Here is a 27,150-nt window from a genome sequence, read left to right on the forward strand (position 1 = left end):
AGAGTTTTAATGCTATGATTTGGGAACGCTTGCCAAAAACACGGTACGTTGGACTAACCCAGTTAGAACTTGGTGTATTTGATGCGGTTGCAATATTGGTTTTAATATTGGTCGGAAAGCAAGTGTTATGGTATACGAACAAATGCAATTAGTTCCTGGTAGATACACTGTTCTCGGTTGCCATAAACTTAATATAAAGCGAATAAATGTATCAAAGTACGACTCTTCAGAACCAACAAAAAAAACGCAGGCAATTACGCAGAGGAAAAGCAAAGCAGAGATCTGACAAAAATAAAACATCTGAGCGAAATACTTATAAATCTATTGCTTTTTTTAATTTTCCCTTATGTACAGATATATGTATTAATTATATTAGCTAAAATTTACATGTTTGCTTCATTTTTTACTGATGTTAACTTTTAAATCAGTTTTTCTCCATTTCGTTTTTTTTTTCTCGCCGGCCTAAATATTTCTTGAACCGCTTAACCGATTTGCTTGAAATTTTCACCAATTGTTCTTCACTATAAAAGGCATGCAATGAATGAGCACTTTTGGAAATAATACATTTAATGACTCTCTATGTCCATTTATAGTTCAAATTTTTGCGTATTTTAAAGCCAAAAGTTTGAAGAGCCGCCATTTTGAAATACAGCTATTTAAAAAAAAATTGTTCATTCATTGCATAGAATCATATTTGAACTACTTATGTGTGCATTTTGAAGTGGTTATGATGAACGAGTCCTGATTTATCTTGGCCAGGGGAACGGACATAAATCACATTTTTGCTTAGTTACCAGTTGCTATGGCAACACCTATTAATTTTTTTGGAAAGTTTTTTTGATATACTTTCTGTTTATGATGAAACTTAGTTTAAAAAAACGTTTTTGTAAATTTTTCTTCATTTAGGGGGATAGCCCCTTAAGTCACTTTTTCGACTAATTTCCAGAATTTGACCACGAAAGTTCGAATTTACGAGCTTTTTACTTTCAAGAGAACATTGAAAGCTATATAAATCAGTCCATCTCAATTGTTATTCTTAATTTGTTTCCATTTGAGCACGTTCTCTGCTTTTCTTCTCAACTTCTACTTTGTTTTCTTCTCCTCGGCTCTCTTTTTCCTCTTACGCTCACTTGAAACGTTGTTAAGGAAGAAGATGAACACAGACAATACAAGGATGTTTTTCGTGTTTTCTTTATTACTTTTATTGTTTAATTGAAAAATATGCAAAAAAAAATAAGCCAAAAAAATATCCATAAAAGCTGATCGGTAAAAAAATTGTCAAAAATATTTAGTCGTAGCAAAAATTTTTGGTTAGGAAAAAATATTAGTCACCTGGCAAAAATTTGGTCCTTAAATGTTGTAAACGCACTCTCAAATACCCCCCCCCCCCCCCCCCTCCAAAGAATCTCCAAAAATAAATTAATAAGTATAATATCTGGCCAAAACATTTTTATAGGTCATTATTTGGGACTACAATAATTCAAGAACCTTGGGCATTCTAGTAACTTAAAGTGTTACCAGCAACATCTCAAAAACCATATAAAATGAGAACTGTAGTGTTCCTTAACAATAAGTAAAAGTTCTTAGGTCTTTATCAATAAGTTTATATTTGAGAAAATTTTCAATACATTTGTGACCATCCAATATCATGTAATCTCCAACATTTTCTTAACACTTCCCACATCTTATAACACATCGTAACAAACTAAAGAATGTAAAAATAAAATACTTTGAAAGAACATCAAAGTTATATGATCGTAACCCTGTGATGATTTTTTTTTTCATATAACGGAAACGGAAACGTATCGTTAACGGATACTATTATTAGAAACAGATGGAACAAGGATCAACCTCTTGTAACCAAGCCTCTTCTCCATACTAATAGCCGCCGTCTGTTTGTCTGTCTGTCTGTTTCGGGAACACGGAATGCGATATATAAAGGACGGGCGATCCGTGGATTTTCCACGGGTTGACGACTAGTTGATGAGAACCTTTATAGACAAGTGAAATTCTGGTAATTCATGGCAAGAATAAAATCAATTGTCAGTTGATGCCGCCTCCAGCCTTCATATTCTCGTTTGAAAGAATTTTCTATTAAAACAAATTCATAGTGTCCTTCAGATTTTGCACGGTGTTTTATTAAAGATGACTTTAAACTTCTTTGACAGTGATTGTTTCGGTTCCTTATCTGGATGAGTCATGAATTCTTTACGATTAACTTAAATCAAAAAAAGAAATTAAACTTCCTACAACTTTATTTCCAGGCTTATTTTCTTTTCAACGGCGTTGCGCTTTTTGATAGATCTCTAACGAAAGTAAAAGGGGCTAGGATCGAGTTTGATACTAACACAAAAACACAATATAACTTACTAATTATTTCCTGGCATCTATATCACCATGGGGGACACAGAAACTTTAGAAAATATATACAAACAATTCGCAATAGCAAACTTTTAGGTAAAAACGATGTCCGCGTCTAAAAAAGCTTAAATATTTTCTAACACTAAATTTTCAGACATCAATTATCGGGAATAAATTTTCAGGCAAAATTTGTATTAAATTTGAAACCAAACGTGATTTGTAATTTGTAGTGTGAAGTGAACAGAGAGAAAATAAAATTATGAGATAGTGTTTTTTGCGTTTATTAAAGAGATCCTTGTGAGAACAAGCTTATCTAAATCTAAGAAAGGTAAAAACTGATCAGAGTCTGCAACTATTTGTCTTGCTTTCTTAAAAAAGGCAAGAATAAACTATAAATGTTATGGTTAACACAGAATGATTTTGTTGTTTTATGTGTTTTTGATCGCTGTATAAAATTTTGACAGAAACATTTTTTTATAGTTTTATTAGGGTTTAAATGTAGCATTGCTATGTAAATGGCCGTTTTGTGGCTACTTCTTAAAGTGGCCAAACAGAACTACCTTCCCCGAACTCGACAGGTGCTGCGCTAGTACCAGCTTCTGGCGATGCCTGCATTATAATAAGCAATCCACATGTTCGAAAAATCGGGAAAATAGGAAATGTTGAAAAAATTAATAGCGTTTAATGTTGTGAATCTAACTAAATAATTTATAATCCTAAGTTCTTATTCTGTTTGTAGTGCGTGCACAATGTCTCCCTCTTTCCCAATATATAACTTCCGGAATATTATTGCAGTGTCATTGTCTTTACTGTAAAAATTTCTGTTAGAAACAGAAAGCTTTTTAATCTTATTCTAATTAATTAAAAATTCGATAGATATGCTTTTATCGAAATTTTTTTTGAGGGAAAGGAGAAAAAAGAAATAATAATTAGTTGTGTATTACACTAAAATATACATCTCAATCATGAATCTGATTGATGCGATGTCATCCTCAACTTCTCTGTCATTCTGTTTTTATGTCCTGATCTGATCCCCCCATTGTCATACTAAGTGGACTCGTGTAGGTTGCACAACAGAATTTGTGTGTGAAGATATGTCCTTCCAACGCATGTACAGGGATTGGATTTTTGCTGTCATGACATCGTATTCGTAGAAGTTGTGTTATCTTTTGCTATTTTGATTAGAATTAATAGAAGAAAATCTTGGCATATCTTTTAGTGAATAGGTAGGTAGGAGATGAATTCGTTAATAAACAACAGAAACTTAAACTAATCGAGCTACACATTGTTTTTTGTGTGTGTTTTCAATAAGCGACTTTTGATTTGTCTCTTACACAGATGCCAAAATGCAGATGTCGCAAACAGAAAAATTTAATGCGCATTCCCACATACTAAACGCTAGGAGCTCAACGTCAAGCTCGAGTGCAATAAAAAGTGGCCTTAAGAAGTTGCTAAGCACGAGATTATCTTTGGGCAAAAGTCGGCAAAAAATACAAGTCGGCCAAAAATCACATTGACATAATATAGTCACTTTTCCCCACTAATTTCCAAAACATGACCACGAAAGTTTAAATTTTCGAGCTTTCCCTGCCAAAAAGAAGAAACAGTTGCCAGTTGATGTACCTCTAGCCTTCATGTTCTAGTTCTAAAGAACTTACTATTGAAGCAGATACTGTTGGTTCTAGTATTGATGAAGACGACTTTTAGATTTTTACTTACTCTTGGTTTGCTAAAAACTTCTGTATCAAAGTTGACCTGTCATTCTTCTCCACGAAAGCATGAAAGATGTGAATGTATGTGCAGTCATCGCTTTCATTGAAGTTGGATGCAGCCATTCTGCAAAGACTTAATTTTTAATTGTAATGGATACTGGTTCACTGTCCAACTTCAAATATTTCAAATGTCAAAGCTTCAAAATGTTTATGTTGCAGATAAGATACCTGCCGTATTTTTCTTTTTTGTTTAGTTTACTAAAATATTAATGTTTCGAGAAGATGCTCTTCCCTCTTCATGTCTTTACAGACAAGTCTAATGCTATTGAGGCATTTAACGGTTTATCTTTGTCTGCAAACAGATCATTGGGTGCTTTTTAAGCTGTTTTGCATTACAATGATGGCAAAAATGCAGTAAAAATGGATAGTTTACATGTTATACGCATAAAATTCGAAGTGGTAAATGATTTTTTATATTTTCATTAACCATTCTTAAAATTTTTTTTGGAATGGATAAAGCAGAAGCACAAATTTATGTTTAGAAATTTTCCTCTTTTCTACTTTTATTGCCATTATGGGTTTCAAGGTCACGTAAACAAATGCTCACGATTTCCTTTTGTCTACTTGTGAAGATACATACACTATATTGGCACTAGACACATACACTATATTTATCCCGTTATCACAACTACCCCTTCACCCATAATACCATCTTGGCGTTCTTTCCCACAGCTCCCAAAATATTTATCTCACTGCGACGCCTGTATTTTAACACAATTTGGTAGTTAAGACGAGTCAACTTCCAAGTGTTTACAGACGGATAAGTTCCCACTACCCTGCCATCTTTAATAGACATTGAAAATATTGAGCACAGACGTCCAAAGGCTTGGAGTTGCATGCATGCAGCCCACTAACACTTTACCATTTAAGCATCCATTAAAAAAGTAACAACAACAACAACAAAGTTCCTTCTTACCCAGTCTCTCTTACTAGAAACTGTTATCAAGAGGTAATCATCCTGGAAACAAAGTTGCGCATTTTAGCGAAAATTATCAGATAAGGTCATCCTTTTCACCCTAAAACGAATTTGTTAATAAAATGTTCTTCAACTATGCAACACTATCTATAATGACGTCGATCCACGACTGACAGAAAGCGTCGTCTTCAGGGCACAATGTATCTATTTAACATCGTGAAGGAAATGACAGAAAAGATTCAAGAAAATCCTCATAGACAGTTCATGAACTTGTTGTTGTTTTGTTGTATTGTTCTTTTTATTGAAGAAGTTTATGTTGAATTTAGAACCAAATAATCTAGCTTCGCAGCAAACGTTGCACCGCTAGGCAATAGCAGAAGACACGGAGCTGACTTTGTGTTATAAATGCACGAATAGGCTTTTTCTTGCGGATGTGACCTTACGCTTTTAATTTAACAGAAACAAATACAAAGTATTTTTAGTATTACGTACTGTTGTGATAAGTATTTACAGTATTTTCGTAAACGATATCTGTTTTAAGATCCACAAAAATCTTGTTGATAAAGCAACAATACCAGTCTTAATTAATTGAATTGTCTCACAATGTGTTTATAAGGAAATGACTCATGAAAATTGATTAATTCACTGGAGGTGGTAAGTAAAGAACTTATCGACTTAAATTTCTAAGGGACTATTACTTACACTTAAGGCCGATTTCCATTAAAGCGTTTTCTTGCGCGGCCCGCAGCACATAGTTTGTGAGTAACTTTTAGGTGCTTATTGCGTTTCCAGCTGAACAACCATTTTAACAGTCTTAATAAAGAATCTGAAAACAAAGCTTTCGCGAATTTCGCGTTTTTTGACCTTTTCGCGAAACTTTGTTTCGCAAAATTTTCAAAAATAGCTATTCATGAAAGTTTATTAATTACAAACTTTATAAATTGCTAAATTGCTGGTTTTAAATGTTATTTCTTGACTTTCCCTCACTTGGTTCGCCCTCCCGATATAAAAAAGAGAAACATTGAAGCCCTTGCATGCTGGTTGGACGATTGCCTTTTACAACTACATAACATCAGCCGATAGTAAAGATATCATCATTAATGGATAAAAAGCCGCTGGAATATACGACGCCATTGCACTTGAGCTACCGTAAGTTACCGACGATAGATCCTTTCCATGATATTGATCCCTTGGTCGATCAAGTCCTACCTTATTAACTTCAAATCTGGACGCCGTTTGCATAATTGTCGAAGAGAAGCGGAATGTTTATAGTCGAGTCACTTGCGAAAAAGACGATGACCACGTTGTATGGGAGCCGGAAGAAGACGAGCCTAGAAATGTTTTGATCTGTTTTGTGATTTAGACGATGAACTCAATTTGTGAATAGAAGTTTTTACATACCATTAGAAAGAAAATAACATCGTTAAAAACACTTCTTCCTTTTTCTATCATAAGAAATATAGGCAACCTTTTTAACTAAGTTTATAATCACGAATCGCAAAAATTTATCTTGCCAAAACTTTCTAATTTCAGATTTCGCAAAATTTTATCTCGCGAAAATTTTTCAATTTAAAGATTCGCGAAAATTTATCCAAAGAAATTCGCGAGTTTTTTTGGACTCGCGAAAGTTTCTCTCGCGAAAGTTTCTCCGAGTAAAGTAGTTGAGTTTCTTCAATTTAATTAATCCCAAAAGATGAGAGATTAATTTTGATGAATTTGAGCATACGAAAGCTTCAAATTTGATTATACGTGCAAACACTCCCGTCCGTCAACCTGCTTTTTGTATTTCCACAATTGCACAAAAAAAACTACTATCACTAATTGTGACATGTAATTCAAAGGCGAATACATTCTAAAGTCGTCCTCATTTGCTCATATCACCCATGACAACTTTACAAAATCTTTTTAACGAAATTCAATTTTATTGGTCAAGAGCATAAAAAGGTGCATGCATCTAATCTAATGAATGTATCGGGGGGTAAGATAACAACGGCTTTAATCATAATAGCATATAACTATAAAGTGTATGTAATATTCTTTTTGTTTGTGCTGCCCCCTTTTAAATATGCGAAAGCATAAGCCATACAAATTGTAAAGCAGCACAAGCGGATAATCGATGTATTCGGAATAACATAGCAAGAGAGATGAATTGGAAGACGTTAACAATCTTGGTATTAATTACCTCTTGTATAGGTAAGGGGAATATATTACTACGTAATCTTGAGATACTTTATTTTAAGTTTTCAAAAAATGAAGATTTTGCGAAATAGTTAAAAATATTTTTACCACTCGCGAAAATCGATTGTAAAATCAGATGGCGATGCCGTTAAAGGATTACACATCTCTTCCACATTGCATACAAGATGTTAATTCTGTTGTATGTTTTTCAATAATGTTAAATTTTAAAGGCTGCTGTCTTGGGTTTAAACGAACTATTAATTAGAAGGAGAAAATTAATTTTATCCACAAAGTTGTTTTTTGTCCGGTTTGCAGCAAAAATTCCTGAACTTTGTAATCACCAGTCATCTGATCTTGTTTATCTGACTGTGTGACTAAGACTATGTTTCCACTAGACGATAAACGTTGCGTTGCATCGCGTCGCGGTGTAAAAGTATATCGGATAGACGTATTGTTATTTGTGGAAAATATTTGTATCAGATAGCTTTTACGACGCGGCGGTTATGAAAGTGATATAGCGTGTACTAGGTGAATATTGTGACAAGGAATTTGTAAATGGAAAAATCAAAAAATTCATACAACAAAATTTATTTTAAAAGCGCGGTTTCTTTTTATTTTAAATGTGAAATTGTTTATAAATTACAAACTCATGGCAAACAAAAGGAGAATAACATAAATTTTAGAAAAAATATATTTCTATTGGTGAAAATAATATTTTAAAGTTTACTCAAAACATGCCTTCTTAACACGTTACATTTTCGTTTGCAAAATTTGCTGTTCAACCAAGAACGATGTGGAAATGTGCTGTTTCCGTTATGCCAAATCCTACGTTACAATTTTTAAACACAACGCAACGTTTATAGTGTAATGGAAACATAGTCTTATTCTGCAGAAACTTTCAATAAGCAGCACAAAAAGAATTACCTGAAACAATAGACATTTTAATGGGCAGTCGCTGAAACGCGCTGATTAGTCATCTCAGTTTGAATAAATTGCTCCAACAACAAAGTTAAGAAAAATGCTAATTAAATCATATGTTCTAATAACAAGAATTATTTTGCACTAATGCCCTTTAGAATATGAAAAAATAAGATGTATTGTTCATTTAAAGCTGAAGTTTATAAATCATTAAAAGTCTAATTCCGATAGCTATCAAAAAATTCTAATAGCATGAGTCAACTCGCACCCCCTCACTTTCTTGCTACTACGCATTTTTTATTTACAACAATAACATTCGAGCCGCTGCAAAATTTTAGAATACAAACACTTTTAGTCATATTTTCGAGGTACTTCGTTTCTTAGAGATAGCCATACTTCCAAGTAGCCAAGTTACGTAAAATATTAATACCGCTGAAGTTTTAAACGGCATTTTTTTAGTGTGACACATTAAAGTAAGCCAGTATAAGAGTTATACGCTGCAATTCTCTATTCTGTCACCCAGGAAACACTGCGCTCATGATAAAAACTGAATTTTATTTAAAGTTCATAAAACTATTTCTCTCTTTTTGATGATTATAATTTCATTTAGTTTTTTCAACTTCTTTATAATTTCGCTCCTCGATTTTTGCGCATCCCCACAAAATGGTATGTTCGCGTACCCATTGAGAAAGATATTTGTGTATCGACGGAAAGATTTTTACTTTCTTGCAAGGACTTATTCTCCTTTAAATTTCAAATCTTTTTTTCAACGATAGCTACATAGGCATTAAGGCTGTTCATATGTAGTTAGCTGGCGTTAGGCGGGCTGATATTTTTTGCGTTTATATGAGGCGAGCTGGCCCGGTTAAGTAGTTTGAAAAAATTCACGAAAGTTTACTTATATTTTTGCATCGTGTTCTGCTTATTTTTCCAAAACAACGATAAATACACAACAATAAATTTGATGATACTATTCTTTATATCTATTTATTGTTCTCTATGCATGCAGTATACAGTATTCTCTCCAATAAAATCTCATAAAAAAACTTTCCAAAAAGCAGACACTTAATTCGCGGACAATCTAATTAGTGGACAATATTTTTTGCACCAAAGAGGAAATATGCCTTTTTTTCTCTTCTATTACCGGACAATGAATAGTTTTTCTAACATTAATTTCAAACATTTTACCACTGTTGTGTCCAGCTTGCTTTTAATCTCGTCAATTTTTTTTATCAACCACTTTATCAGCTTGTCATGGAAAGCGATAAAGAGCAGGAACCTCTACACCATAGCCACCTCTACAATTTAATCGCTTCCCAATAACTTTAGTCGTAACAGCAGTGTTTAGAACCTTAAGCATTAAGCATAATACTGAAGTATTATGTGGAATATAGAAGAGATTCCCACAACGCTACCAATGCTTCACGAGCTAATAACGATCTCAATGGAGAGGAAATAGAGAGGAAAGAGAAAATCTTTCCCCTGTTAAGGAGAAACAAGAGATCGTCAAGATAAATCATTTATCGATTATTTGTTAAAATTTGTTTGAAAGACTTTTAAGATCTGTAAAAATTAAGTTTGGTTTGTTTGTATTTTTCTATAACGTCAATATTCTATATTAAATTAATAAAGCCATTACAGTGCACCTAAAACTTTAAGGTCAAATAACTTGAAAACGAGGTGGTGACGTCAATGAGTTTTCACCACGTGGATAATTGGGGACCACCTGGGTCAAATTTGGGTAAGCTTTTATTACCCCACTGTTGAGTATTTCCAAATCTTTACGTTTATTCGAACGTTCTCGGAAAATTTGATTGGTTTCTTTTCTTCACGTGACCAGTCTATATGACGCCGTATTAACCGACATCAAAACAAGAACAAAACAAGAAAGTTAATTTAAAGTGGTAGAAAAATGTCAATTACTCCTTGTTTTCGTCTGGTAGACGACAGTTTATTTGACGATGAAATAGACCAATTTATAGCAGGACAACAGTCAAAAGCTACAAAATATTGTAAAACGTTTGCACTTTGGGCTACATCAACTTTGAGACCCAAAGTTGATGTAGCCCAACACAGTGGTTACAAAAATATTGATTCGTTAAGAAATTAGAAATCAGCTAGTATCACTCACCGTTACAAAATGTCAAACATCTTGAGCTCAAATAATACCTAACTTGACGTACATAACCAATCGATAACTCTTAATACTTCCAGTTCCACGCAGTCTTCAACCTCTTTTCATTTTTTCAGGAGGAAATTTTAACAATTGTACATTTAATTTTAATACGAACACTCCACCAGCGAAACGACAAAGAATTGAATTTTAAAACTGTTTTGAAATATTCTATTTTTTAAAGTTGTATTACATTGTTTATTTTTGAACGAGTTGTGGATCGAATGTCTGTGTGCACAATCGAAATATAAAGAAAGTTACATGGTTTCCATCTAAGCCTTGTTTTAGTAAAGACCGCTGGACTCTAAAACCTTTTTTTTCATTAATGGTTATGAAATAATCAGTGGGGTAATAAGGGACTTATTAACCTTATTAGCCTGTCTATACGGGAAAATATAGACCTCTATGGTGGCCGACAACTGCTATGCAAAAATAATAATAATAATAATAATAATCTAAAAACAAAAAATAAATCAATTTTGCTTTAAATCAAAGTGAAATGAAACGAAATGAAATCAACTTTGCTTTAAATCAAAGTGAAATGAAATGAAAGTTTCTCATAAGCTTAAACATCACATTTTATCATATTGTATTTTTCAAAAAAATCGTTGATATGAGCTATTACTTTTAGATTTATAAAAACAAATTCATATCACTTTGATTTGAAGCAAAGTTGATTTCATTTCGTTTCATTTCACTTTGATCTCAATTGATTTAATTTCGCTTTGAATTGATTCATTTTTTTAATTTTAGATTCTTTTTTTTGCATGGCAGTTCTTGGCCACCTCAGACCTCTGTCACTCGCATGGACCTCACTGCGTTCGGTCATGACCTCAGTCTATATATCCCGTATAGACCGATATAGCTAAACGGTTAATAAGCCATTAATTTAAATAGACAAAAAAGTTAAACCTTGAATATTTTTGGCATGAATGTACAGAAAAAACATGCATTCTGCAAATAGAATAATTTTATATCATATACAAAAATAAAAGTTAACTCGTTAGCTGGGTATAATGGCCGCGAGCTGCCATAAAAAAAGCAATTTTAATATTCAAAATAAGTTTAAATTTAAAATAACAAACAAGGCAGAGGACCTAGCAACGCTAATTAATATCGAATTTGTTTTTGTTTTGTTCTTTATGTGCATGTCCTTAAGTCACATTCAAATTGCAGTTTTAAAATGACGGGCTGTCTGAATTAACGGAAAGGCAGACATTGCCCCATTTTTTTTAAACTTTGGACGCACGCACCGTGGCCTTGGCCAAATGCACTTTAGGGGCCCTAAACAAATGCGTGCATAGCTCGCTGTAAGAAAAACAGAAAAAAGGGTTGATTTTTTCTTCCTATAATAATAAGACAATAATAAGCCATAGGTTTAGATTAAAAACAACAAAGCATGTTGTGTTATCTTGCGTTTAATTAGATAGTTGGTAGAACACTTTATTTTGATTTATTTTTAGTTAAGTAACAAAATGATGATGATCTAAAAAAACATTTAAAAAATTGAAAATAGTGTAAGGTCCCTAGAAAAAATTTTAAACAGATAATGTCATCAGCAATAGAAGTTGACTCCCAAATCAGCTTGTTCGGCGGTAAACGAAGCGCATTTGCAATGATACCATTGCAGACATCGTCTACATTTCACCCAGTTCCATGATTATACTTTTATGAACTATATCCTTTACTTCTAAAGTTTGGCCATCTGCAGATGCCCTAATCTTGATACTACATGGAGAGTTCAGTGTTCTGTAATAAAGAAAAAAGAACAGTGTAGCCAGTTAGCCAGTTAGGCTGGCTGGGTGAACAGAGCTTGCTAACTAATACTATGACAGAAATTCTTTTTAATTAAAAGTTAGAATCAACCTTGAAAAATAAACAACTTATTAATATGTACTTACTGCGAGAAGCGTTTTCCTGAACTTTCTGATTAAAATTTACGACCACCATGAACAGAACACAAGACAGAAAAAAATTTTTTTAATTAATGTATATTTATCTCCTAGTAAACTGAAATATATGTTTATTTCATTCATTCAGTTTGACAGTTTAAGCTCATAATAATATTTTAAATCAGGGTTTAGTGTTTTCTTGACTCTCCCGCAAGACGTTTTATTGTCCAAGAATCTCTAATCCATAAATCTACAAAATGTGATGTTTCAAAACGTTTTAATCTATTTGATGTTGACGTACGCGATTTGGCGGGAAATTTACTGCCGGCAGAATAATCTTCATCTGAGAGGTTGTTTTAAAAAAATGGGGCAATGTCTGCCTTCCCGTTATTTTGGCACACCTGCTAGCTACTTTGCGCAGAGACCTTACTATGTATACAAGATTTTTAAAGGAAAGAAATTTTTGGACTACATGTATTGTGATTATCCACATCTTTATGGAGCATCCGTACTGTATATTATATTGACATGGAAATTGAGTAAAAATGTTAAAACAGTGTGGCTAACAAACATGCTCATTTCAAACCACATAGATTTTCTGGCCGTGTTGAGGCATGGGTCACTAATGAATTAATAATAGCCATCAAAGAAGGAGACTTCTTAAAACGGAAAGCATCAAAAACAAAATCCATCATAGACTGGAAAGCTTTTAAACAAAAAAGGAACCAGGTAAGGCCAACATAAAAAATATGTTGTGTTCTCGTTCGGAAGAGCCTGCAAAAATGAGTCGATCAGGCGGTCAGGCATATTTTTCCCCGGGATTTTTAGATCGTAGCAAGCAAATTTCCCAGGGCCAAGACAGTATAGCGCCTGTAAACTGTCAGTAGCCACATGAGTGCCCTAAAGAAATTAATTCTTACCAAAATTAACTTTCGTGAGTTTTTGTCATTTTTCCATAAATTAAGTCTAGCGAAAAAAAATTTATTTTTGAAAAATATCTCGCAAAATTTTTTCCTGGTCTTTCTCTGACTTGCCGACTCAGGTTTTTATTACCAAAAGTGAGTCGGTCGGAGGACGTGAACATGTTGTCGGACTTTAGGGCTAAAACAACTTTGGAAAACCCTTAAAAAACTGTTTCCTCATATGTCCGCCGATACTACCTCGATAGATGGAGAGATGTGCATATTTTACATGGCTAGCCTCACAAATATTAAGTGATATACCCTGTCTATTATTTCTAGTAAAGCCATGACTTAGATGGAGAGTCCTAGAGTATTTAATGCTCATTTTGAGCTATACAGACCCAATTAGGGCCCCTGCTCTACTAGACAACTCCCGGCAACATCCAACAGCCCACACATGGGGCCATCTTCCCAATTTCCCTCACATGGCTTGGATTAACTCGGGGCTATGGTAACATTCACTCGCCCATGTTGAATCGCTGTCAAGAGGAATCGAACCCTGCCCGCACATAGTCTGAGAGCTATAAATACATCTACAGCACCACTGGAAATACCAAGGGATGCAATACACTATATTAGGTATGAAATATACCCCGAATTGCTTAACGAAAGATGGCCAGCTACAAACGCGATTTAAATTTAAGTACAGTTTAGTTTAGGATTTTGGCCACTGTACTGGTGTGTTCATATAGAAAAATTCTGTACTGCCTTGCCGAAATACATTCACAACATTTTGAGACGTTATTTTTCAAATAGAGAAAACTCCCATTTGGTATAGTTAGGTAGATAGGTAAAAATTACTTGTTTTTAGCAGATGTGTTTGTGTCTTAATACTGGTTGAACCAATCACGGACCAGTATTCCAGCCATTATGAAATGGTGTACACAAGACAAGATTTTTCAAGGAAATCTTTTTTTTTTGTAGTCAAATCTTTAATATGTTTTAGATACTGCTTAATTTTTGCTATCTAGCGACTTTAAACGCCATTTTGCTTATGAATTCTGTTAAATTAAGATTTCTACTGTGAAGGTTTCAACCGCAGGAATTGCAGTTCCTTGTGCCAGCTATGTCTTTTTTTAACAATGTGTTCAGCATTTTAATGTTCTTTCTCATTTAAAATTTAGAAATTGTGGATTCTGTCAAGCTATCAGCGCAAACAGATGGAAGAGTTAAATGCATATTTGCCAAGTTATATAACCGGCTTTGTGAGCATCGTGCACCAATTTTTACCATTAAACCAAACCCTGGTAGCTGGGGAACATCTTTCGGGACAACTAATAGTCCAGACACTGGTCCATCACAACCTAGAAGTAAGTTAATTAGATCTACATCTTAGTGCAGAATCTTTATGCAGACTCTAGTTTAGTTAAAAATATTTAAAGTCTTTTGCAGTATTAAAATTATATATTTAAGACACATTACAAAGCAGAAGGTCACGACAGCGTATTCTACCTTTTTATCATTTTTCTAAATGGTGCGGACTAAAAGTCTTTTAGCATTACATTTTAGCCAGTGTAATTTCAAACATATAATAGTCATATTGAAGGAGGGTGTTACGACAATAATAATCTGTCTTCTTTTTTTACTTGTATTAGAACTATTTTAGGAATGTAGCTAATATTTGTTATAAATCGCATAAAAATTAACCATGTAACTATTTTTGTGATTACAAAGTTGACATTTAAAATGTTTCGCATCTTTATTTTAGTGCTACAAAAACTAGAAATACTACTGTAAGATATATGGAATTTTTTTAAAAATAATAAATAATGAATGCATTGTGCATTTTAGTTTCATCGCAACAAATTACTATAAACAAAGAATCAACTGCAAGTGGCCTTATTTTATTTGACATGATCTATTGATTCCGATATTCCAAACCTTACAAGTTTTTATGCTGATCTGGTGTGCATTTCTTATGACATTCCCCTTCCTTCAGCTATAATGTACAAAGTGGTAAACCATGGCAAAAAATTTCTGTGGTAATTTCTTCCCATAATTTCTGTCCAATGTAACAAAATTAATGAGTCACATGTCCATTGTAGTAGTCTCAGTAAAAGTCACAGAAAGTGTATAACTTATCAATACCATATGCACGCATCATCATCATCATTCATGGATACATTAAAATTAAACTTTTTTCTTTGTATTGTAGCTGCCGACAACGATTTTTATTATGGTTACTACCAAGCATTGGGCAATCCTGAAGGACATCAAGCTGCCCTTATGAGCCCTAATTTTGATGTCACTGATATAAACATGGCTTGTGTTGCATTTGATTACAACATGAATGGTGCGGACATGGGTAGTTTGTGTAAGTAAATTGTCATTATACATCGCACTCACCCATGTTTTGACCGTGCATTGATAATGTTTCACTGCACACACTTCAACAGCTCCAAAATTATTGAAACCTATTAATTCTATGTAACATTATAATTTATGGGCATTTTTTTACAAATGTTAATTTTTAAAGTCATGTGCGCATTTTTGACATCGCGCTAAAAAAATAATTTTTTTCTAGACTCATGTTATTTTGTTCTTAATCTATGAAATAATTCAGGCTATGTACGTTTTTATAATGCTTTTAATTTTTAGCAAAATCTCAGCTTCGCCGTTCTAATTAATTTGTTTCTTATAAAAAAAGTGTAGAAAGTTTTTATATAGGTTTTTAAATTTTACATCTTTATTACATCACGCTAAAAAAATATATTTCCCCTCTCATGTTTTTTTATCATTTTTACCTCAACGTGTTTATCAGCATATTTCCTATCTTTTTTGTTGTTCCGAAGGAAAAAATTAATAATATATCTCACCAAAAAATATGTTCAGATAAAGTTGTTCTCTTGTTTTGAATTATTAAGTAGCTGTCAAGGTAAAAAAATAAAAATACTTGCATGCTCAAAAACTTGTTTTTAGAGGATTATGCGGCAAAAAATTTTCTTGTGCTGGTTCTAAAAGATATACAGAATATGCTTGTGTTGTTTTGAAAATTGTATTTGTGCAGCAAGTTATTCTCCTTCCACTTAAAATAATGTAAAAAAAGCTTCAAGTGTTCTTTAAATGTTTTTTCCGCAGTCTTATAAGAAACTCTAAATAAATCTAAGTGCAAGTTTTTTTAAGGAATATAGTTTAGTTACCAATATTTCAAGTCTTTCACAACATTAAAGTTAATTAAAAATCATAACGAAGGAGGGTGTTAAGACAAGCGTATTCTGCCTTGTTTTTATATCACATTTCCTATATGGTAGACTATTTTAATCGAAAGATTATCCATTTTAACTAGCGTAATATAAATCTTTGCATGTATAGGCAAAAGATATAGCATTTCTTTCTTCTGCAGATCAATAACATTTGCATAAACGTTTACAAAATCGGAGATATTTTAATAAATAAATTCATGTGTGAATAAAAGATGTTCGTGTGCTAAAACAATAGAGACACGAAGGGTAATTAACTATTTAAACATTTTTTTGTGTTAATTCCTTAGCAGCTGCGGTAATTATAAAAAACGATAAGCAAAACGAAAATTTCAAACAATCGTTAAATTTCAAGTGTGGGACATGAACTCTATTGTTTTTGACATGCAAAAATAGATCATGTATTTAACAATGGATATATAACAAAAACGAAAGTTCTGACACTACCGAAAGCTCATGTAAAGCCGATAACTATCGTGCACATGTAGCATTACATTCAGGCGGTACTGTATTATACCAGGGAGGGCGTGCATAAAGTGCCCACAGCCTCTTTGCCTAGGCATAACCTTTAATACACATGTGATTAAGTGCTAAAATTTTGTAAGCATTCGTAACTTTTATTAGGGCTTTTAATATAAAAAAACTTTTGGAAAAAATTTTTCATTTTGCTGGGGGTATTGCATTTTTAAGACAGGGGTAAATATTTTGGAATTTTAAAAAAACATTGACATCATGTAAGAATGTTATTAGATGTTATTAGATAGTATTTATTACATATATGTTGGTTACTAAGTCGTAACCAAGGTGTTGCTAAGGTGATATATGGTTACTAGCAACTAAAAGCAGACCAGAGTTAAAGGACATATCGATCCAGCAAAATGATGTCATTTCGGATTCCAATAACGTCATTATATTGTTTTTCTTGCCTCGATTATCTTTAAATGCCATGTTCGACATGTATGCCAAGTCTATTGACATAAGCATCAATATTTCTGGTAGAACTGGTCTTATAATATTTATCGTTAAAATAAGAAATTTTCTTGCCGAAATGACCTCATTAAAATTAATTTTTTCATGTGAAACACATTTTTGGTATTAATTCCACAAATTTGCCAAGAATCAAGGCCATAGCATTAGTGACATGCAAGAAATTAAAACGTATGTGAAAAACGTGAAAAATTAGGAAAATGACCTTTTTTGACATGTAATTTCTAATCCCTGGATTGAGTTTGTACCAAGACATTCTACAACTGAGCCAAGTTTTATCACTTAAGCACAAGGGGTTACAGGGGTAAAAGAAGTTCGGGCATAATAGGGTTAATAAAAAATTGGCTTTTAAATCATGATAAATATTTTTCGGCTAACAAGCCTTCATCAGTTGTAAAATAATAAAATCAAGTTACATCTTTTATGTAAAATTGGGCAAGTATATTACACTTGAGCGATTAACAGCAATAGCATTGCTATATAAATACGTTTAGAATAACAGAAACAGTTTTTAATCCTGTGGGTATAAATCACTAAAAGAGAAGTATTTGCATATGAACATAGTTAAAATTACGGATGTTTCAACATATAAACAATTAAAAATGATTATTTACAGAATTTTTACAATAAAAAATCTATTGACAATTAAAAGTGTGGTAAATTAGCAAAAAGAACAACTAAACCGATCATTGCTTAAAGACACTGCGACGTAGCTGGGAGAAAGAAAATAAATAAATCAACATTCCAGCTGGACAGAATGTGTTGTTTTAAAGTACAGCTGATATCCCAGGAATGGATGAATGGGAGACCATAACTTAGACTTTGTCAGCAAGCAGTTATCCAGCACATAGAACCAGGTTGTATAGAAATCAATCATTAGAATGTGAAACCTCATAACATCCTGGACTGGGTCTTATAACTTAAATGCCCATAAAATGCCCACCTCCATCTAAGCCGTATATGTCGTTCCCATCTGCCTTAGACCCGTTATACCTTAAGTTTTTCCCAAGCTGTACCGTATTATCTTCAATAAAAATAAAATAAAATCTAGTGTATATATGTGAGGAGGCTAATAGTGTAACATGTGTTTAAGAAGATGCTGCTACGGCAGTTACACTATAAAAGATAAGCGAAAGAAAACGTTAGAGTGCACGAGTTCTTTGAGAGCCTAATTAAAGGTTCAGATGTCAAGGCTACAAAAGAGAAATGTGGATTTCATTTTGTAATTATGTATTGTATTTCTTTAAACTTATTACTTTTTCTTAATGATAAAATATATTTGAATTTTATAAAATCTGCTTAGATTTTTAAAAAATTATTGGTCCCTCCTCTTGTTTAGTAGGTAGGTTCTTCTTTGTTTAACTTTTGAGTAGTGTATGTATTGTATGTACTGGAGACGATTTTTGAAATATACTCTAGCATGGCTAAAAAATGTATTGTTACACTGGCACAGTACTAGTGAAAGACAAATAAGCCCTCAAAATTAGGTTGTCATAAAGATTGGGCGTAGTAATATTATAGTTCCTCACGCACAATAATGTTATGCTATAATAGACGCAAATTTTGATTTAAAACAGCATAACAGACTTTCATACAGTGGAGTCTGGGCACTTACAAAGTGTTTTTATAGACAAATTCTAACCTGTTTTTGTTTGACTCTATACCTCAGTACAGTCTCTTGATCACTTTCGCACAAACAATTATTTGTGATACGAAAAAAGGCAGAAATGTGTAACCTTCTGTTGTTTCTTTCTTTGCATTTTAACGTTTAACTTCTAAATAATGTTATGAGATGGTGCTGTTAGTCCTCTCGATGGTATATTAAAATGCTATAGCTATATGTATAAGGTTAAAAACTGTGATGGATTTTAAAAAATATCTCAGCTTTGTTCTATCACACTTAGTCTAGCTAGCTATAGCGAAGAAGTTTAATATGCAAACTTAACCCATTTTACTAAGTACTAATAAATGTTAGTCTATAGGGTATAGCTAAGCTACCTGGGAGAACAACATCAAACAACGTCGAGGTTGTTCTCTTCTGTAAAAATCCCTGGTTGTATTTCTGTATAAGTACCAGATTTTATGTGTACATTTCCTGCCCATGTGAGCAAATCAAAGTGCCCTGTACATAGATCCGAAAACTGTGTGCCATGACTCACTTTTCACAAATGACACCACAACAAAGAAACCTTGCTTCATTATTTTCCATAGTCTGTACTGAGATTTAGTTGTGATATTATATCAGAATTAATTGTCATTAATGATCACAACTAACAATGAGTTTTATAATACATAATTTGCATTGTTTTTGTATCATCCAAACTCCTGAATTTGCAAACTTTTTGAATCATCAAGACTTGCCTCAACCCCCACTGTGGTGGAATGGAAATTTGGAGGACTTCTTCCAGCAGTTAAAATAATTTAAATTTTAAACCTGTAAATTCAAGCAAACTGATTTAAAACTTGGCTACAATTTACAAAGGTTAGATATCTAGGTTCTGCTCTGTACTAGTGGTAAAGCTGCAAAGGTTTTCTGTTCATTTTTTTATTATTTAGAGATAGTTATATAAAGCCGTTAACCCCTCAGTAACTTGAACCTCTAAGGGACAGAGGAATAAAATTAACGAATGTTCGAATTAAACGAAGAAGATTTGAATCTGACTTTAAATTCCTTTTTTATCCAAAGAAATTAGACTCAGGAGAGGATGAAAAATAGGTTAGTTAAGAAATGTTTAAGTTATTCAAGGATTGATTTAACTTTAGTGTTCATAAGAAAGTATTAACTGGAATAATGATGATGATGGATGATGGATCAATGTTTAAATTAAATATAAAAAGTAATCCGAGAATTTAGATAATTTTTTTAGCATTTCTTTTCATTTTTTTGCTTACAGAAGGCGTGTAATCGCAATACACTTACAGGAAGTGTTTTCAATATTCCTGTACCTAAGTACACTGCACAAGGGCTACTATTTTAATATAGGGAATTCACGTAGTGCAAGTTTCAAGTCTTGGCCGGGAATTTTAACCCATGTAGAGAAATATTTGTAGGCAAAGTCATTGATCTACTTCTGGAACAAACAATATTTCCACTTTAAATTACGGAAAGTTGTATGACTGATGTTAATGATATTTAATGTTTTGCAAAGTTTAAACTGCATTTCTAGGAACGTTAAGTTGAATGCACCAGCTAAGAAAAATACCTAAAACATTCTCTCTTGTTCTCCTTTGTTAAAATTGTGACACAAAAGTTATTCTCCCAGTCTTGTGTTTTGAGCAAATATGAAACTTATTTTAAGGTGGCAGTAACCCTTTTAAAATCCGAATTTTTTTTAAATGTTCTATTACCAAAGCTTATTTCTAGGCTATATTCTAGGCTATATAATTCCTATTATAACACTCCTGTCATGGTTTTATTGATATATCACTCCTTCACCAACAAAATTGGGTTTGACATGAGTTGTAGGAAAAGAGAAGTCATCCTTTTGCGCGAAGAAAGAAGCGAATTGCGTGAAACAAAAGAATTACGAAATATCAGAAAAAAGAAAAGAATACTTGTCAGAAACAGATAAGAGGTTGTATTACAACCAAAGTGAATAGCTTAAGGAGTGTGAATATCAAAAAGGACTCTTTACAGCGAAGAGGACAACTTCGATGGTGAAGATGAAGTGACTACAAATTATTCATTATACGATAACAATATTGTCTATTAATTTTTAAACCATGGCACACCTAATATCAATGCAAACCACCACCCACAGTAGCTATCGTAGTAATTTCTTCGATGTGTTTTCCCTCGCTCTCTGTCTCTGCAAGTTGCTTCATGTAAATTTTGAACAAACTCATACCTAGATAAAAAATATGGAGTATAGAAACATCACAAAACATTTATCCACATTCTTCTTTTTGCAATTCTTCTAAGAGAATTGCTTTTGGATCCTTTCCCTTTTTTCTATGTTATTTTTTTATTATTTTTTTTTTTTGCTTTACAACTAGCTTTCTGTTTTTAAAACTTAACGCAACGTTTACTGCATGTTCTGAAAATATATATAGTCTCGTTCCAGTACTACGCGTTTGTAAAATTGAGTGGAAAAAGGACGTAATTATTAAATAGAAACGATAATAACAACAAAGATGGTGCATTATGTAGAAATTTAATACGATTTTCATTATGTTACACTGCACAAGCTTTAACTTTTGATATCATTTTTGTTTTACTTAAAATTTAGAGTATTATTTGGAATATTATTTGCTAATAAAGAATCTTTTGAAAAAAGCAAAGGGTTATTGTTATAAAAATATGAATGAACAAAAAAACTCCGCACATTGTTTTAACTGGGTTAACCCAAGGTTCATTTAAAAACAGAAGCTGATGAAGAATAACAAGATTATAAATGTTGGTGCTCGTAGATGGCCGATTTTTTTCTTGTTTTTGGTGTTAAGTTAAAATCATTTTGTTATGTATTTAGGCCCAAATTTTAAGAAAAAAGTAAATAAAAAAAATTGTAATAAATACTCCTTTTTTATAAATTCGCGATGACGTAATCGCGTTATCACGAAAACGAGGTAGCCGTTGTGTACTTTCTTCATAATAAAAATCGCAATGGCGGATAGTGTGTCAAAAAAACGTAAACAAAGAACAAAAAGTCTTGGAAAGCAATGTGCAGCCTGGGGTTGTGACAATACTGGTTTAGTAGAGTTTGAAGGTAAACGTATTTCAACAGCAACAAGTTTTTTCACGTTTCCAAAAGATGTTGGTGAGAGAAAAGTGTGGTGTAGTAGAATCAAACGTGTTGATGGAAAGGATAACTTTCGTGTAACTAACCACACTGTTCTGTGTGAAAAACACTTTTCTAAAACGGACATTATTCAACCTCTCGGCGGTACTTTGAGACGTATAAAGAAGGGTGCAAGACCTGTACTTTTGGAGACAATGGTAAAAGATGATTCGAGTAGGAGAAAGCCACCAGTTGACCGACCATCTCCACGAAAAAAATTCAGAAATTCGGTGTCAGAAATTGCACAACCTGAACCTGAAATGGATGTATTTGAAGATAATTTTTTTACCATAGATTCTTCTACTCAAACAGAAAAATCAGCAGATTTACAAAAGCAAATTTCTATGTTTATAGAAGAAAATAAGACCTTGAAAGCAAATACAAGTACAGTTAAATGTAAATTTGTTGAACAAGTGCTGTTACCAGATCAAAGATGCAATCACTACACTGGTTTGCCATCAGTTGATATTTTCCGGGGAATAGTAATATTTTTAAATGCTGGTGAGAATGGCAAGAACATTGTATTATATAACAACCAACAAATCAAGGGGGATTTATCAAGAGGTAGACCTCGTACTTTATCACCATTAGAAAGTTTCTTATTGACATTGGTGAGACTAAGACGAAACTTTGATATTTTTCACCTATCATATCTTTTTCAAGCGTACGATAACTAATACGATATTAACTTGGATAAATTTTATGTATATAAAATTTGGATCTGTTTGCATGTGGCCTACAAGGGAACAAGTAAAAGCAGTCATGCCTGTATCAATGAAGGACAAATTCCCTAATGTACGCTGCATCATAGACTGTGTCGAATTCAAAATAGCAGTACCATCCTCACTTGTGATACATAAGCTTATGTATTCTGATTACAAAAGCCACACAACTGTTAAAGTTTTACTTGGAATTGCACCTTGTGGTGGCTTCACATTTGTATCTTCAGCTTATCCCGGAAGTATTTCAGACAAAAACATTGTTATCAAAAGTGGTTTTTTGTATCCAGAATTATGGGAACCTGGAGATGCAATAATGGCAGACCGTGGATTTTTAATAGCCGATTATGTCCATCCATTGGGTGTGGAACTCATTATACCATCTTTCCTAAAAGGGCGTGATCAGTTTACAGAAAGTGAAGTTGTTCGTAGTCAACAAATAGCCGCAGAAAGAATTCATGTCGAACGTATGATCCAAAGACTAAAGTGTTTTCATATTTTTGATAGAGTGATTCCCGTAAATATGCTAGGGTCACTGAATCTAATAATATCAGTTTGTGCAATGTTGACTTATTTAAACAGCCTATTTTAAAATAAGATACAAACTTTAATGTTTATAAATGCTTTTCACAAAGCTATATATATTAAATAAAAAAGTAATATAAAATATATATTGTTCACATATAGTATATACATGACACATTGTGTCTTGATTGGAAGCATGTACTTGAAATAGAAATCTAGAATATTTTTCTGCAATTGTTCCCAAAATTTCTCATCAAACAAAACTCTATCGATCACTAAACCTTTTGATGTGTAAAATACAAAATCACACCAAGTACGACAAGTGATAGCTAACTGCATTTGCACCTGCTGATAGTATGAATGCTTTTTGTTAATATTGATTAAACCACTATCTTTATCAAGAACAACACAGGGATTGGGTGATGTGATGTATTGTTGCTATTAAAATAGCAGTTTTTGATGATTTTAGTTTGAAAAAATAGCTGTAGTTTGTTTTGTGAATACCAGATAAACCTTCTTAGACACCTTCTTGCCAACGAATGATTATTTCTAATGTTTATCACTGAAACGCAGCAAAAAATAATGGAGATAATTCTTTTTGTACGGGAACTTGATAATTAATTAGCGAAACCTATTATTGAGATTGATTATCTCTATAATACTGATGATGAGTTGTTATTATAAAATCCCCTGCCCCAAAGCGGAAAAAATGTGAGGAAAATTCACAACAAGTGTCTCAGTTTCAAGATGAGGCTGGATATTGCGCAATAATTTATGAAAAGGAGTATAAAACACTGAGTAAATAATTCAGCTATTTGGACAGCTAAAAAAGCACCTTAAAGAGAAAAATAAAACTTGTAAAGTGTAAGAAACTTTTTCTTTTTTTTCATGATTTAATTGATTTTGAATTCTTGTTTACACATTTACGCAATAGGTGCTTATGGGAGTTTTTTCACTTGTTGGATATTTCGCAATAATAAAGAAACTTTTGTATCAATTTCAACTTTTTTGTGTTCTTGTGCATTTGAGCTTTATTAAGACAAATTTGTGAACTATCATATCCTTGTATATAATTAAACAGAATTATACACTAGTTCCTACAATTATTTGTACAATTTTGCATACAATGTATTATATCCTTGAAGGGTAGCTTCCAGCTCCAATATATGAAGCTATTTATAAATTATATTTCATATTATGTGACAACTTTGGTCTAAAACTGAAATAGTTACAGCAGAGGGTTTCTTAGCCAGGAGACCCAGAGTGATTGTACTACCAGTTGAGTATCGTAAGTAGTACACAGTTTTAATATCCTTTAATTGAAGAAAGCTTAGCTAGCCAGTATTTCTTAAAATTTCAACTCAGGATCATGCCAAATTAGAAACAGAAAGCCAACACATGTTTTGTTTTTTCTTTTTTACGATATATTCTATTTAAAAAATGATTATAATATTATATAGCAACTAAGAACTGTGAAAAACAGGCAAATGTTAGTCAAAAGGATCGAATCTATACAGTTTTAGTTGGTTTACTATGGTAATTGTGAGTTTGAGCACCTTTAACTCTGTTATCATTAGCAGGTAGTGTCAGAATTTTACAATCAGAATCAAAACATGCCAGTTAAAAAAAATAATAGTCAATGTGTGCTTTATTTTTCACCTCTTTTTTACAATTTATGGCTTATTTGTTTTAGTCCAAGGAGAATTAGGTACCTGCTCTCAATTAAACTCGCATTTTATATAAAAAGTTTTTTAATAAGCCATTCACACAATTAATCAAATTTTTTTATTAGAGTAAGAATTGATAAACTATTTCTTTTTAGATTTGGTGCATGAATACACTTCCTTTGACAGTGTTGTGAATATTAATCCATCTAGCTTGACAAACGATGGAACAAGAAAAGAAATTTTAGTTAACAGTGGTAATCGTGGTGACCAATGGATATCATTTTTCTCTACTGTTGATTTAACGAATATAGCAAATTTTCAGGTACAAATTATTTATGGATTTGTTATTTTTAATCTTGTATTTTTTATAGGTGTAGCATTTTGTATCATATAAATTTCGCCAATACTAGTCAAGTAACAAGGGAATAATTACAGGTTGTTATTGCACTCTATTTATGGAATTTCAATTTTTTTAATAAAAAAGTCCAATTAAAAATTAGTGGAGGCACTGAGGGAGTTTAAACCTTACTCCCACTTTAAAACAGCTTAATCTCAAAATACTTGTCTTTTGGTAACTACCCTTAACTTCCTCCACAATGGTCAAGTGGGGTATCATTCAAAATCCATTGCTACATTATATTTTTTCCTTGAAGTAGGTTGAGAAATTGTTGTTTTTCTCTTTTTTGATGTGTTTGCAACATATCTTGTGAAAGACTGTCAGCATTAGAATTTATTGCGTCGTTTTTTGTCAAAAAGATTCCAAGCCATTACAATACTTTAGAAAGAAAAGCATTTTACGGGTTTTTTCTGCAAAGTTTCTCTTTAACTTCACATTCAAAAGTAAAGTGTTTACCTTCAGAATAGGTAACATGAAAACAATTTGTGACACAATGTGTGACACAAATATTAGTAAAAGTGATGTTTTCCTTCTTTTATCCTTGTTTATTTTAGTAATTTAATTTAAAAAAGTGTTGTACACATTTTCTTTAAGAGGGTTTTTAAATAATTTAAAAAAAAAGGATTAAAAGGGTTATCATATCCTTGAGAATTATATCTCTTTTTGCCTGATTTACATTTAAGATTTAATAACCAAGCTACTTTACATCCAACTTAAACTTGACTTTGTCGTGTGGTATTTACACAATAATAAATATAATAATTGAAATGTTAATAAGAAACTCAGGGATTTTTTTTTAATTGACAATGCATTTGTTGCTTGATTCAAAATTAAGAGACTGGGAACACAAACATGACTATAGTAAAGACATCAACTTAAGGACATCAAAATTGGATTAAATCTGAAATATGTTTAAATGAAAAATTATATTAATGGTACAGGGTAGAAGTGACCTAAGTGGTAAAGAACACAACCTTTAAGGTTAATTCTTTTATGTTACATATTTGCGAAACAACTGTTGTTTATATACTAGTATATTGTGAACATATTTGAGATAACTTATTTGGGAGTGGCAGTCGCGGATTTAGACTAGGTCAACCCTGTCACGCAACCTAGTAAAAAAATTCTGAGGATCTGAATCAAATTCTGTATAATTTACCCGGAATCTGAAGATAACTAGCCACAACTCATTTTTTACGTAAAAAAATGTGATATAATACACCGAGTATATTTAAAGGGATACTTTATCAACATCGAAAATTAACAGTTGAGTTTTGTCCTTAAACTTGGCTAGCCATCAACCTTCACTTAAGCATATTACTAAAGTATACAAAGAATAAACCCTTACTTCAGTACATCTATAAAGGATTCATATTCCCTTCAGTATTTCTTGGAAAGAACATGTTTGTTTTGATAAACATACAACAACAACAAATATGGCTGCTTGACTTTCAAGCTTCTTCTCCAACTGATTTTCTTGAAAATTATGCAGGTAAATTATTTTCAAGCTGAGGGAAAACCCCTAAGAGCCATTTAAACAATAAACTTAGTTGAAAACCTTAAATTATCGCGTTGTGTCTCTTTCTCTTTTATAATATCTCTATGAATTATGCAACTTATCCTAAAGCTTAGTGTTGGCTTCATTCTTGATAGTATTGTTTTGATATTGAATTCATGGACTATTTTCCCACTATTAAGGCCATTT

At 32.5% G+C, this 27,150-nt stretch overlaps 1 protein-coding gene across 4 annotated transcripts in view; it reads left to right on the plus strand.

Annotated features, from left to right (window-relative positions):
• Positions 1-7,083: 7,083 nt before the first annotated feature.
• Positions 7,084-27,150, plus strand: part of LOC130654505 (SCO-spondin-like) — a 40,366-nt gene continuing 20,299 nt past the window's right edge. For 3 of the 4 annotated variants that reach the window (XM_057457102.1, XM_057457104.1, XM_057457105.1), the window contains exons 1-4: positions 7,084-7,242; positions 14,297-14,482; positions 15,328-15,486; positions 25,204-25,370. In XM_057457102.1, coding sequence (XP_057313085.1) covers positions 7,194-7,242; positions 14,297-14,482; positions 15,328-15,486; positions 25,204-25,370 — 561 coding nt within the window. In that variant the 5' untranslated portion in view covers positions 7,084-7,193. Of the gene's footprint in view, positions 7,243-12,692; positions 12,940-14,296; positions 14,483-15,327; positions 15,487-25,203; positions 25,371-27,150 lie in introns of those variants that run through there. The other variant, XM_057457103.1, reaches the window with a different exon arrangement.

The sequence above is a fragment of the Hydractinia symbiolongicarpus genome, chromosome 8 (genome assembly GCF_029227915.1).
Source record: "Hydractinia symbiolongicarpus strain clone_291-10 chromosome 8, HSymV2.1, whole genome shotgun sequence".
Classification (NCBI taxonomy): Eukaryota; Metazoa; Cnidaria; class Hydrozoa; order Anthoathecata; family Hydractiniidae; genus Hydractinia; species Hydractinia symbiolongicarpus.